Below are 15319 nucleotides of genomic sequence, written 5' to 3'. Positions count from 1 at the left end.
TTGCTCCAGCAGCAGACTGGGGGCAGAGCTTGACTGGAGAGCCAACAGAGAAGTCATATTTTTGGAGCTGTGTCCTGAATTATTCTACTCACTTTTGTATTTCTGTTATTCTAGGTGAGGTAACCTATTCTATGTTTAGTTAGAGCCTAGTCGGGCAGGTATTTATTTTTGTATTGTTTCCTTTTGTTGCTGTACCTTTTTGAGTTAAAATAAACTCTACCCTTGTTTTTGGACTAAAGAAACTGGACTTGTGTGTCTATGCCACCCCAGCTAGCAACCCCAGACCCTGACAGAATATATATATATATATATATATATATATATATATATATATATATCAGTCCGTATGCCTATGGTTTAATATGCAGAATACAAGCTGCATAAATAGATGCCAGCATTCTGCTTATGTATTACATGTACACAGAGTACATAAGCAAACGAGACTTGCTTTAGAAGAGACTCTGTGATGTAGACCTGTTGCTCAGTGAGCTGGCGCTGATCCGCCGCTAGGGGCGCGCACACTACAAGCCGGCCTCTCCGCACAGCTGATCGCGCAATCCCCCTCAGCCAATGAGCAGTGGGCTCCGAACAGGTGCTGGTGACGTCACGGGCTGCGCACGCATTACCAGGCTCTTGCAGAGATGGGTGCGGGGGAGCGCAGCGCTGTTGGCATAGGAGAGCGCAGCGCAGCCCGAGGCCTGAGGGGCCGGACACCCAGTTACTGATAGTACTGCCGGCTGGAGCCAGGGAGTGGGGGGAGGGGGCTGGGGTGCTGACACTGGTGTTGGCACAGGCTGGCACTAGACAGAGGGTGCGGTGTTAGTGAAGTCAGTTACCTAGTGAGAATCCTATCGATTGCAGGCTGCGGGGTTCCTGTTCCTAGACGGCGTCTGGGCCCCGTTTGGGGTGTGTTTTCCTGGCAGAGGGTTATAGGCGCTGTGCCCACGCAATGGTATAGCGCGGGGATGTGAGCAGTGCCAGGCCGTGCACCGGCATTACATTAGCTCCTGTGTAGCGCCCCCCTAGTCCACAGCGCTGTACAGTGCCAATCCAGCGTCAGTCCCTGCCTGGAGCCCTGGGGGTGTAGCGGGGCTCAGTGTACAATCCAGTGCCCGGGATACCCAGCGGCTCCCAGCTTCAGCACCAGCCGCCCGGACAGCGCCCTATGGAGCTCCCTGTCAGTCGCCGTTCTACGTCCTCCCCAGAGCGGCCTGACCAGCCGGAGCCGGGGCGTGGGCTGCTGGAGCTGGACGAAGAGCTAGTGCTCATGGCTGCAGAGGGAGAGGGGGACCCGGAGGAGGAGGAGGCCGAGGGCTCCGGGGACGGGGAGGACCCAGCTCTGCTCTCGGTTATCCGGCAGAAGGAGAGGGATCTGATGCTGGCGGCCCGGCTGGGGAAAGCCCTGCTGGAGAGGAACCAAGACATGAGCCGGCGCTACGAGGAGATGCAGAGGGAGCTGACGGAGCGGCTGGAGGTCAGGGCTGCTATACCTGTGTGTGCCTGCATGACATGTGTGCTATACCTGTGTGTGTGCCTGTGTGACATGTGTGCTATACATGTGTGTGCCTGTATGACATGTGTGCTGGACTTGTGTATGCATGCATGGCATGTGAGGTATGTGCGGCATGTACATGGGCTGTGTGTATGGTGCAAGTACTTGTCCTGTCTAGATAGTGAGCACATGGACTGTATGTGTGGTATGGATTCTATATGTAATGTGTATTTCTACTGTATGGGTTGTCCGTGCATGTACTGTATGCTCCATGTGAACTGCATCTGTAATGTGCATGATGTGTGCTGTCATTGCAAGGGCTTGTACTGTATGTATAGTGAGCACATGTGCTGTATGTGTTGTATGTTATGTCTATATGCGCAGTATGAGTTATTAGTCCATATAGTATGAGCAATGTGAACTGCTTATATAATGTATAGGTGTGCTGTGTGTGGCATCACTGCTTGTGTGCTTTGCACTTGCACTGAATGTTAATATGTGGTCGTGTTCTGAATATGAGGCCAGTACAGCTGTGGAATACATGTATTATATATGTGTTCTGTATTCACTTTCTGAATCAAATATGTTGCAATGTATGTGTGATATTTACATGAACTGTGTGTGTGTTAGTGTATATACCTATGCAATATGAGTTGTATGTACAGTATTGAGTACATATCATGTGCAGTATATTAATGTACTGTTGAGTATGTGGTATGCACCTTTATTACAGCTCTGAGATCTAGTAGATCTGCACCAAACACACAGCTTCTGTATTATGTCTGGGATGTCCTCAAACAAATTCACAAGTAACCCTGATAGTGCACAGTACTGACACTTGCATATGTGTACCCTGGTGTATTCACATTGCTTATTAGTAAAGTTGAATTGTATTTAGGGTATACACTCTTCCCCTTACTCTTACAACGTAATGATGGGGTATCAACAACAGAAATGTTACTTTACTATGCAGCCTAATGCCTTTGTACAGTGCAAGTCTGTTGCGCTGGGAAGCTACAGGACAGACATCTTGATGCGCCATCCTATTTGATGTCTATTTATAACTAGATTAAAAAAGAAAAAGAAGACAAATCTGACTTTACTTCAAGAGTCTGTAAGCAAAAGGAATATTTCTCACAAATGATGGTGGGCTACATTTGTTTCCAGTCTAGACTGAACTCCAGACTGATACCTTTTACCTACTTTAATATATTGTATCAAACCGTAACAAGGATTATTCACAAAATATTACCATAACTGGATACAAGTATAGAAAACATTTAGTGGTCAGATGTTTTAGCTTTGAAGGGACCTTAAGGGCATGTTCCCATGAGAATTTTCCATTGAGAAATTGCAGATGGTGAAAACAAAAATCACTTACACTTGCTGCAAAAAAATCCCAATGTAAGGCTAAGGTCCTACATTGCGGAAAAGCAGTATTTTTTGTATTGCTGATTCTTCTGCATTTTTTTGAGCTAAAGTCAAGAGTGGATTTAACGGAAGGGAAACATCTAAGTGCTTCCTTTATACTTATACTTCTGATTTTGGCTTTAAAAAAAGCAGCATAATCTGCAATCAAAAATGTTGCATTTCCTCAACATGGGACCTCAGCCTAAAAGTGAATTGATCTTCAGGCTGAGGCCCCACATTGCAGAAACAGCTTTTTTTGTTGCAGTTTTTTTGAGCCAAAGCCAGGAGTGGATTGAGCAGAAGGTAGAAGTATAAGAGAGTCCTATATTTTTCCCATTCCTTTTGTAGCCCTTCTTGGCTTTGGCTAAAACCCCCCCAGCAAAATCTGCAACAAAAAAAGTAACCCTAATAGTGATGAATGGAGATGAATACCATAGATGCCTCCTAATAGAGTTGACTCCATTTGCAGTCAGGAGCTGGCTTGAGAGTAGGGCTCCAGGCACATGAACGTGTGTGTTCAGTGCACTAGCTGTATTTTTAATGGCTAACACACTGACCCATTATTTTCTTTGATCCCATACAAATGACTGTTATTATCATGGATCTGTGTAGGAGGCAATGAGCCCAGGTGAGAACTCAGAACAGGTCTTATTCCTGTATATTTTGCATTCCAGGCTCATTGGAAGAATGAATGGGTCCATGGGGGGGGCTTAAGTGGACAGATTTAGCCTAGATCTGTACTATGTAGCCATATTTGCTGACAGGCTTCAGTAAGCTACATGGAATTCTATTTCTTCAGTCCTGTCCTATTACATTGTCAGATCCTTCCTAGTAATGAATGAAGCAGTTCAATGAATAGAAGTAGGAAATTGCTGTTCAATATTTATTACTCTCTCCCATTCACTGGAGCTCAGCTCTTTGCTTTTAATGAAGGTAGAAAGTCATTAATAAACGTGAAAATCCAGTATTTTCACCTTACAAACCGAAGTGAGCTCCATCTCTGTTCACACACATAAAAAGCTGTGTATAGTTGTGAACCTGATAGATTTTATGCCCCCCTCGTGAAGCCTGGCTCAGGGGGGCCACTCATACAGCTGGTAGATTGGTGGTCCGCAGTATGAAAAGCAAAATATTAAATGGGTCACCTTTGTAGATTCAGTGTAGTTCAGAGCTGGTTAACAAATTTGTACTCCATCCAGAATCTACTGGTGTGGAAATAATTGGCTGAAGGAATGTGCCTGAGCCTTTCGCTACTATTTCTTTGCCTAGATTTAGTGACTATACAATAAGTGAGAAATGTTATACATACATATGCACTATATCTACAGACCTTGAACCAAACTGCACTAGATATGGGTGAATACACTACAGTACAATAACATTATTGATAAGGGAGCTATGGCAGTCAGATGAAGATTGCAGCACAGTGCTGACTGTGTCGGGGAAAGTTGCCATCTGCTCCCTTTCCCACTGTAGTGAACATGTAGTATAACATTTGGCGATTCAAGTAAATGGCTACCCATGCAATATATGAATAGACCAGGTCCACCAAAGTTAGAACCTCAACTCTTCACTCTGACAGATGGAAGGACTCCATAACTTGGCACTCCCAAATAATGTCAAAGGAGTTAAAGGGAGTCTGTTACTTGAACCCTGCTCCACAGAAAGGTTAGGGTCACCTGAATCAAACAGTGTTTTTCCCTTGTGAATCTGTTGCCTAAATAGCACCATTTTTGTCAATATGCAAATTACGTGTTTGGCACAATGAAGGCATTGCCGCTTACCCATTTGGAGCAATGACAATGTCCTTGCTTATTTTCATATTGATAAAATGGGCAACTTTTCAGCAACGGAGAACCTGATTTATGAGGGGAGAACGCTATTTGATTCAAGTGACCCTAGCCTATATATACGTGGCGCTAAGTTGGTTCTGGTTAACAAACTCCCTTTAATTACATTAGACAATTCCTTTAAGATTATTAAAATTAATAAATGTGGCAAAGGTGTAACTCTTGAAGAAAATGCTTCTCTACATTACGTTGCCTGTGATGTTGATTGTAGTGTATTTTTATCCTAAGCATCTGGAGCAAGAAAAGCATGAATTGAAAAGAAGGTTTGAGAATCGGGAAGGAGAATGGGAAGGAAGAGTGTCTGAGCTGGAGAGTGATGTGAAGCAGCTCCAGGAAGAGCTGGAGAAGCAACAGGTACACCTGAGAGAAGCCGATCGTGAGAAATCCTCGGCTGTCCAAGAACTGTCAGAACAGAACCAAAGACTACTGGAACAACTCAATAGGGTGAGTGTTGCCTATCATCTCTGGTAGAGGATGTTATTGTGAATGCAATGGGGACTTGACTAATGATAAATTCTGATCTATTTGATGGATCCTAGTTTTTTTTTTTATCTCCTCCCCATCGATTTACTCTGTATTGAGTATGTAACTTTTTTTATTTGATAAAATAGTACAACATGCCGCAATTTTTTAATCATTATCGAAAACCCTAAATCATGCTTTCTTGAAAGAGAGAAGGCCCCCCCTTTTTTTCCACTTCAGGATCCTACAGATATCAGGGATCAAAGGCCTCACTTAGAAAGAACCTGTCTGATGCTTGAGCTGCCATACCAGCCTTCACCAAGGACTCTAAAAAGAAAAATTTAGCTCCCTTAGAAAGATTCCAGGGTTACAAGGAGGGCATGGACCACAGTCCCCAGTGATGTTCAGTATCCCAGTGTAATCACCTCTAGAGTGAAAATCTAGAAAAAATCTGCCATAGTGACAATTTCTTTTTATTATAAAAGTACATCCAGTATTTTGGTGGTGGAATTATTCTTTATGTATAATACATGTATGTATTCAGTATATGAATGATCATGGGGCCTGTATTCTAAAACCTGTTAACTAATCTAAGGGAGCCTTCACACGGAGTAAATGCTCCGCTCATTCTGAACGTAAACTCGTTCAGAATGAGCGGCGTTAAAACAGATCCCATTGATTTCTATGGGTGTCGGCATATGCGCGCTACCCATTGAAATCAATGGGAGGCTTTTTTACCTATTGCTTTCAATGTGATACATGCGTACGCCGGCACCCATAGAAATCAATGGGATCTGTTTTAACGTGCTCACTCTGAACGAGTTTACGTTCAGAATGAGCGGCGCGTTTACTCCGTGTGAAGGCTCCCTTACTGTATATGAAGTCAGCCATCTGCCCATGGAGTCCTGTGTTCATATATATGTAGGAGCTACAGTTCATATGGCAAAGAATAGTTTTTTTAAGTATACTAATAGTGTAAGACAAGTTTTATCAATTGTATCTGCAAATATAGGAAATGAGATTATGTTACTATACACAAGGGCAACAGACTGTCATCAGCCTGTTTCTGGAGACTGTCTAAATATAGAAATAAAGCTGCTCTCAACCTGACCTAAGGCGCTGTCTAATAGGATCTCCTGAGCAGGGCGCTTTGGTTTTTGTATATGGATTAAACTATAGTCCAAGACTTCAGTTACAGTTATAACCATAACCTCCAGAGCTAGAGCTATATTGTTCTTCATGGGGTTTTTTAACTGAAACGTAAAAAATATATATATATTCCTTGGCACAGTATACTTGGATTTAGCTATTTAATGGAAATATGTAAATCTTTAATACAAGGGGCAACATACCTTATTTTGCCCCAATTGATGCCTTAGTCTTGGGATAAAATGTTTTATTCCAATTTTTAAATAAACTGTAAATGCAGGTCCCTAGCCCCCTAGAGACTCCCCAGTGCACTTAACATGTTGGATTCCATTTTATTTTCCCTAGAGTAAGGCTTTGAATGGTGGAACAAAAAGTAAGTTGGCATTATTAAAGAATACTACATGTCCATGTAATTAATCTAGGGGGTCCATTTTTTTTCAACTTACACAAGGTTCACACTAGCATTTGGCTTTCCATTCTTTGGGTCTGCTTGGAGACTTGAAGAATGGAAAGCTAACCAATTTAAAAAGGTTTCTATGGACCCAAAAGACTATAATGGAATATGCGGGGTTTCTGCCTGAAAAATGCAGAAAGATGCAGAGAGAAAAGACCTGCGTGCATGACTTTTCTATCCACAGTTTTTAAGCGGGTTTGGGGACGAAAACCCCGAACATATAGTGAGCGCTGGAGTTAACCTAGCCTGACAGATTACTTTTAAAGCCACTGTACTTGTAGTCAATAAATTCTTTGCAGTAAAGAGTGCACAGAGTTATATATCAGCAGGTGTCAAGCACAATAGAAAAAATGAAAAAATGCGCACCTCAAGCATGTACCATTTGCCAAATAGATGCGTCCTATTGGAATACACTAGGATAGTATGCATCAGCTTACCTTTTCCTTTTACTGCATTTTCCCATATAAGTGACTATAATTGTCCAGCATTTTTGACTAAACGGAGACTAAATTTGGACTGTGATGGAGGCTACTATTGGAGCCCGCGAACTGAGTCTAAGGCTGGGGACCCACGTTGCAAACGCTGCATTTTACAATTTTCTGACTAATCCCATCCACACAATGCAGAAAAAAATCTGCAGCGGAAATTATGTGATTTCAAATGGCAACATGTCAATTATACCTATGGAAATGCTGATGTTCCATATATAGGTATCATAGAGGTAGAGAGTCTGCAGAGGAAAGCTCTGTTTAAAACATCGCCACAGTCTTTTCTGCAGCATTTTTTGGCTGTGGCTCGCTACATTGGGCCTTAGCCTAAAAGATGATTATACAATCAACTGTTTTATAGATATACTAGAGGGAGGACCCGGCTTCGCACGGGTATATTACATGTTATGTTTGTGTAGTGGCCCCATAAGAATTGTCCAGTTTTGCACTGGTGTATTTTGTATGTTGTTTGTGTGTATGTCCATAAGCGTCATGTGATTATGTGTATCTCATTTTGGATATCAGTGAAAAACCTGTGATCAGTTGTTATGGATACCTGGAGTAAAGCTGTATCTAATCCTTCCCCATGCAGTACTGTGTTTAGACGCAAGTATCTAATCCTTGTTGGTGTGGTACTGTGTACAGATGTGTGTATCTAATCCTCCCCCGTGTGGCATTGTGTGAAGAGGCACGTATCTAATCCTCCAGTAAATGAAACTGTGTGCAGACGTGCATATCTAATCTTACAGCATGTGGTACTATGTGCAGACGCGTGTATCTATTCCTCTGGCGTGTGGTACTGTGTGCAGACAGGTGTATCTAATCCCTGGCGTGAGGTACTGTGTGCAGATGCGCGTATCTAATCCTCCAAAGTGTGGTACTGTGTGCTGAGATGTGTATCTAATTCTCTGGCATGTGGTACTGTGTGCAGATGCATGTATCTAATCCTCTAAAGTGTGGTACTGGATTCAGACGCATGTATCTAATCCTCCCCTGTGTGGTATTGTGTGAAGAGGCGCGTATCTAATCCTTTGGCGTGTGGAACTGTGTGTAGACGTGCGTATCTAATCCTACAGCATGTGGTACTGTGTGCAGATGTGTGTATCTAATCTTATGGCGTGTATAACTGTGTGCAGACCTGCGTATCTAATCCTCTGGAGTGTGGAACTGTATGTAGATGCGTGTATCTAATCCTACGGCATGTGGTACTCTGTGCAGACGTGTGTATCTAATCCTATGGTGTGTACAACTGTGTGAAGACACGTGTATCTAATCCTCCCCTGTGTGGTATTGTGTGAAGAGGTGCGTATCTAATCCTATGGCGTGTGGAACAGTGTGTAGATGCGCGTATCCAATCCCCCGGCATGTGGTACTGTGTGCAGACGCGCATATCTAATCCTATGGCATGTGGTACTGTATGTAGACGCGCGTATCCAATCCCCCGGCATGTGGTACTGTGTGTAGACGCGCGTATCTAATCCTCCCCCGTGTGGTACTGTGTGCAGACGCGCGTATCTAATCCTCCCCCGTGTGATACTGTGTGCGGAAACACGTGTCTAATTCTCTGGCTTGTGGTACTGTGTCCAGAGGCATGTATCTAATCTTCCAAAGTGTGGTTCTGTGTTCACACACACGTATCTAATCCTCCCCTGTGTGGTATTGTGTGAATATCTAATCCTTCCGCTTGTGGAACTATGTGTAGACGTGCGTATCTAATCCTACTGCATGTGGTACTGTGTGCAGACGCATGTATCTAATCCTATGTCGTGTACAACTGTGTGCAGACGCGCGTATCTAATCCTCTGGAGTGTGGAACTGTATGTAGACGCGTGTATCTAATCCTACGGCATGTGGTACTCTGTGCAGACGTGTGTATCTAATCCTATGGCGTGTACAAATGTGTGCAGATGCGCGTATCTAATCCTCTGGCGTGTGGAACTGTGTGTAGATGCGCGTATCTAATCCTACGGCAAGTGGTACTGTGTGCAGACACGCGTATCTAATGCTACAACATCTGGTACTGTGTGTAGACGCGCGTATCTAATCCTATGGCATGTGTTAATGTGTGCAGACGCGTGTATCTAATCCTATGGCGTGTACAACTGTTTGAAGACACGTGTATCTAATCCTCCCCTGTGTGGTATTGTGTGAAGAGGCGCGTATCTAATCCTATGGCGTGTGGAACTGTGTGTAGACGCGCGTATCCAATCCCCCGGCATGTGGTACTGTATGTAGACGCGTGTATCTAATCCTACGGCATGTGGTACTCTGTGCAGACGTGTGTATCTAATCCTATGGCGTGTACAAATGTGTGCAGATGCGCGTATCTAATCCTCTGGAGTGTGGAACTGTGTGTAGATGCGCGTATCTAATCCTACGGCAAGTGGTACTGTGTGCAGACACGCGTATCTAATGCTACAACATCTGGTACTGTGTGTAGACGCGCGTATCTAATCCTACGGCATGTGTTAATGTGTGCAGACGCGTGTATCTAATCCTATGGCGTGTACAACTGTGTAGACGCGCGTATCTAATCCTCCCCCGTGTGGTACTGTGAGCAGACGCGCGTATCTAATCCTCCCCCGTGTGATACTGTGTGCGGAGACGCGTATCTAATTCTCTGGCTTGTGGTACTGTGTCCAGAGGCATGTATCTAATCCTCCAAAGTGTGGTACTGTGTGCACACACACGTATCTAATCCTCCCTTGTGTGGTATTGTGTGAAGAGGCGCGTATCTAATCCTTCGGTGTGTGGAACTATGTGTAGATGCGTGTATCTAATCCTACTGCATGTGGTACTGTGTGCAGACACGTGTATCTAATCCTATGGTGTGTACAACTGTGTGCAGATGCGCGTATCTAATCCTCTGGAGTGTGGAACTATGTGTAGACGTGTGTATCTAATCCTACGGCATGTGGTACTCTGTGCAGACGCGTGTATCTAATCCTATGGTGTGTACAAATGTGTGCAGATGCGCGTATCTAATCCTCTGGAGTGTGGAACTGTGTGTAGACGCCTATATCTAATCCTTCGGCATGTGGAACCGTGTGCAGATGCACGTATCAAATCCTTCAGTGTGTGGAACTGTGTGCAGAAGCGCGTATTTAATCCTCTGGTTTGTGGGACTGTGTGCAGACGTGTGTATCTAATCCTCTGGCGTGTGATACTGTGTGCTGATCTGTGTATCTAATCCTCTGATGCGTGTATCTCAGTTTGGATATCAGTGTTGTATTGTGCATGTGGAGTGACCGTGTGTATTGCAGTTGGAATATGAGTGAAAGTCTTGCAGGTTTGTATTGGCTAAGGGGGGGGGCACTGTGTTTGGAATGCTGTATCTCAGCAACGGTACGTCCGAGCGAGTTGGAGTCTCGTCTTAAACCTTCCCGGATATCTGAAGTATCTCTGTACCAAATTTGGTGAAGATCGGTCCAGTCGTTTGGTTCGCATTAAGCACAGACAGACAGACAGACAGATAGACAGACAGACAGACAGACAGAAATTCATTTTTATAATATAGGGAGATATATCTGTGGATAAATAAGTTTTGTTCATGAGGTCACAAATTCTAATTTAATTGCTTTGCTTTCGGTATCAAGAGAGATCTCCTTGTATCTGTTGTTGTAAGCAGCTATCATGGTATGCCATGTAAGGCTAAGGCCCCACGGGCTGTATCCGCAGCACTGAAGCGCTGCGGGAAGAACCGCTGCATTGCGGTTCTTTCCGCAGCGCTTTTAAGAGAAAGTTCACAGAGTTTTCCTCTGCGTACTTTCTCCCAACATTATATCTACGGGAAAGCCGCTTCTGTAGATATAATTGACATGCTGCGATTTGCAAAGCCGCAACGGCTGCGCTGCGATATTTTCCGCATGAATCCCATCCACTTTGCCTGCACTGTACAATGCCGCGATTTTTCCTGCAGCGACTCCGCTGCGGGCAAATCGCGTCATTTACGTCCCATGGCGCCCCGGCCTAAGGGTGTATTCACATGGAGGGAAATGGCGCTGAATTTGGTGTGGAATCCGCATCAGATTCAGCGCTGAAAATAAAGCCTTTTTCTGCTAGAGAAAAAGGAACCCATTGAAGTCAATGGGAGGGTTTGTATCAGCGCTGAATCTGATGCAGATTCCACACCAAATTCAGAGCCATTTTCCACTCTGTGAATGCACCCTAAAGAAGTAAGGAATCATCTCTGGATGCTTCTTATTGCATTATTTGTAACTTTAAGCGAAAGTGTTAGAATAACGTCCTTTGAGGTTTATTTAACAATGAGATACCATATCTTATTCATATTAATTTCTAGAATTTATTTAAGTACTGCCATGTATCTTTAGAATACGTTCACATTTGGCAAATCAATTGCAGAAATTTCCATGACTGAATGCCAGTTTTATTTTATCAGTTTTATTCCATTCAGGTGAATAGAACATTCTTAAATATCTATCTGCCACTTGTGATTATACTCCAATAGGCTATGTCCCTGCAGCCAACTCACTAAAAACTCCTTTACAGTAAACTACTATCCTCTTCCTATTTTTGGTGGTGGGTCAGTCAGAAATCATTTCACAGGGTTTTTCGATCTGGTGTTTTTATGATGCTAATAAAATTCCTGTCGCTATCAGCCATCAGGGAAAGGAAGGGGAGGAAAGGGATCTGAATCTACAGAGTTACAGGATTTGCTTTCATTAGGTTTCTGAATCTATGGATGAAAAATGAAAATTTGTAGTACTATAAGGAAAAAATGGAGATTCTACTGCTCTGAAGATAAATAACAAAGTTAGTAAGTGGAGAATTGTAGACATATTTCTAATTAAAAAGGAAACCACAGGTTCACTTTAAAGGAGCTCTATCAGCAAAATTATGCTGTATGATGTATGCTGCCCACATATGCGTGAATAGCCTATAAAAAGGCTATTCAGGCACCGCTAAAGTTATATCAAACTACCCCCCCCCCCCCCCCCCCCCCCCCGTTTTAAAATAAAACCCTAAAAAAGAACATGTTAATCTTATATATCATGCACGATGGGCGGGCATTCAGGGTCTGACGTCATCTTCAGCCATGCCTCCTCTTCCAGCAATATTTTCGGGTTCCGTCTTCCTCTGGCGCTCGCAAACTGTCATTGATAAAAAATGGTGCGGGTGCATGCACAGTAGTAGTAGTAGCAGCATGCTACTGCGCATGCACCGGCTCCATTTTTTATCAATGGCAGTTCATGAGCGCTGGAGGAAGACGGGACTCCAAGACATCGCTGGAAGAGGAGGCGTGGCTGAAGATGACGTCGGACCCTAAATGCCCGCCCACCTTGCATGATAGATAAGTTTAAGATATTCTTTTCTAGAGTTTTATTTTAAAACGGGGGAGTAGTTTAAAGGGATTCTAGCATTAAAACCTCTTTTTTTGTGGATAAGACGTCGGAATAGCCTTTAGAAAGGCTATTTGTCTCTTACCTTTAGATGTGATCTCCACTGGATCCTCCCCTAATCTGTCGTCTTCCTTCTGCATCACCTTGACGCCTGTGCAGTTGGCTCTGCCAGTAAGACACTAGTAGAGCCGATCGCGCATGCCGGCCAGCGGCCATTTTTGTGAGGCCGCTCTTGCTCTTGTAGTTCAATGCAGGAGTGGCCTCCCAAAAATGGCCGCCAGCTGGCATTCGCACTCGGCTCTGCTGGTGTCTCACTGGCAGAGCCAACTGCGCAGGCGTCGGAGGTGACGCAGGAGGAAGACGACAGAGAAGGGGAGGATCCAGCCGAAGATAGAGGCGTCGCAGGATCGTGTTCTCGAGCTGCAGTGGGGAACACTACCCATCGCATTTTCAGCGCTGGAGCCCACCCCCATTGCTGTGAGAGAACTAATTTGCATACCGGTAAAAACTGGTATTTCTTAGGAACGGCACGGCGGAGATCACATCTAAATGTAAGAGACGAATAGCCTTTCTAAAGGCTATTCCGACGTCTTATCCACAAAAAAAAGAGGGTTTTAATTGTAGAATCCCTTTAATATAACTTTAGCGGTGCCTGAATAGCCTTTTTAAAGGCTATTCACCCATATCTGGGGCTCTATCAGCATGATTTTGCTGATAGAGCCCCTTTAATATTCACATTGATATTGATAGCCTAGAGCTGCTTGGTAGTAGTGGTTGTCAGGCTGCTACTTCCTGACCTAGAAAATAAACACAGGATATATCTGGGACAAAAAAGTTTAAAGTCACAGAAATTCAGATTCAAAGTACAGAATCTTAATGTCTACACTGTTCATAACCACAGAAATGTACACCCACTGCAAGTTTTATTTATAGGAATGATTGCAAAAATAAACCTACCAGTCTGATTGTCATATGGAGCTTACCATCATTAACTTATATTGTGTATCACCTAGATGTGCCATAAAAATGTGACTACTGATAGCGTGACCACCACTGGAAGTTTTACTGTTAAAAATAGGCCCCCTATTTCTGCTACAGGAAGTTGATCGGTGCTCGTGATATACCATTTCCATGCGGTAATTCTTGTATGTATGGGAATGAATCATCATAATAGAATCTTTCATACTTATTGTAAGGGAATTGCAATAGGAGCAGCTATTCCCCAGTAGCTTCTGGAAACCCTGGGAAGGGGCACAAGAGACAGAGAGTCCTAAGCTGTAGGACTGTCCACTGTCCCTTCCAGCTTACCTAGTCCTATCCTATGTCATAGGTGGCAACTTGGAGACGATCCCTTCCTATGTACGTGAATCACAAAATGCAGACAAGACAAACAACAACAAAGGGAGGTCAGCTAGCCAAGGGTCAGGTAACAGTCGAGCAACGCAGTGTCAAATCAAAGTCCAAAAGAGTAGTCAATAGGGAAAGCTAGAGGTCAAGAATTAGAATACACGAATAAACAGCAAGAGAAAAAACCAGCAAGCACAAAACAATAGCAAGCATCCATGTGAATGTGAGCCAAGAATAAATAGGGAGGAAGAACCCGCCCTGAACCTGATAGGAAGGCAGGCTGTCAATCACAGGGCAAAACAAATCTTAACTCTTAGAGGAGCAGAGGGAAATGAAGGTGAAGGAGAACGGGTGTGGTGGAAAATCAATTAACAAGTTGAAGGAATAGCACAGTGTTCAGACAATGCAACCAAAAACTCTAAGCAAGTTATCAAACTGCACACTAGAGATGAGCGAGTACTGTTCGGATCAGCCGATCCGAACAGCACGCTCCATAGCAATGAATGGATGCACCTGGTACTTCCGTTTTGACGGCGGCTGGCCGCTTAACCCCCCGCGTGCCGACTACGTCCATTCATTTCTATGCGAGCGTGCTGTTCGGATCGGCTGATCCGAACAGTACTCGCTCATCTCTACTGCACACGCCTCCTGCACCGCAGCATGCGAGGAGAGGGTGGCGCAGAGACAAGAACAGGCAGAGATTTTACACTTATATAGTTTTCATTTGTCAGCAGAACATTCTCTGGGGATTTTCTGCTGACAACCAATGATTGTTTGTCAGGATTCTCTATCCGGCTCTTGCACCTCTGACGTTACCATGCTAACCTGGGAAGTTTTTGCAGTTTCGGAGGCTTACCGTTTTAGTCCAGTTATCAGCTGAGGAGACCTATATAAGGTCAAAAGTGTCAAACCGCCATTTTTCATTGTTTTGCCACTGATAAAAATTTGAATAAAAAATGATCAAAGCAATAGCAATTCCCAAAAATGGTAGAACTAAAAAGTGCACCCGGCTCAGCAAAAAAAGGCGCCCTATACATTCCCGTACACAGACGTATAAAAAAGTTACGGGTATTAGAATATCACGACTTTTAGAAAAAAAATAATTTTGTCACGGTTTTGTATTTTTGTTAAGGGGTTAAAATGTAAATAAAACCATATAAATTTGGTGTCTCCAGAATCGTACGGAAACACAGACTACAGGGGACATGTCATTTTAGCTACAACGTGAACACCGTAAAAACGAAGCCTGTAAGAAAATCACACAAATGTACTTTTTCTTCAAATCCCCCCCCCCCCATTCTCGATTT

The 15319-nt window shown here is 43.8% G+C and overlaps 1 protein-coding gene across 2 annotated transcripts in view; it reads left to right on the top strand.

Moving 5' to 3' along the window:
- Positions 1-785: 785 nt before the first annotated feature.
- Positions 786-15319, top strand: part of BICDL1 (BICD family like cargo adaptor 1) — a 57010-nt gene continuing 42476 nt past the window's right edge. For both annotated transcript variants that reach the window (XR_012716169.1, XM_075276388.1), the window contains exons 1-2: positions 786-1474; positions 4981-5196. Coding sequence is in view for 1 of the 2 variants with exons in the window: in XM_075276388.1 (XP_075132489.1) it covers positions 1166-1474; positions 4981-5196 (525 nt within the window). In the remaining variant the exon portion in view is untranslated. The remainder of the gene's footprint in view (positions 1475-4980; positions 5197-15319) is intronic.

Source organism: Leptodactylus fuscus, chromosome 1 (genome assembly GCF_031893055.1).
Source record: "Leptodactylus fuscus isolate aLepFus1 chromosome 1, aLepFus1.hap2, whole genome shotgun sequence".
NCBI classification, from domain to species: Eukaryota; Metazoa; Chordata; class Amphibia; order Anura; family Leptodactylidae; genus Leptodactylus; species Leptodactylus fuscus.
This window is presented reverse-complemented; position numbering and strand designations above follow the sequence as displayed.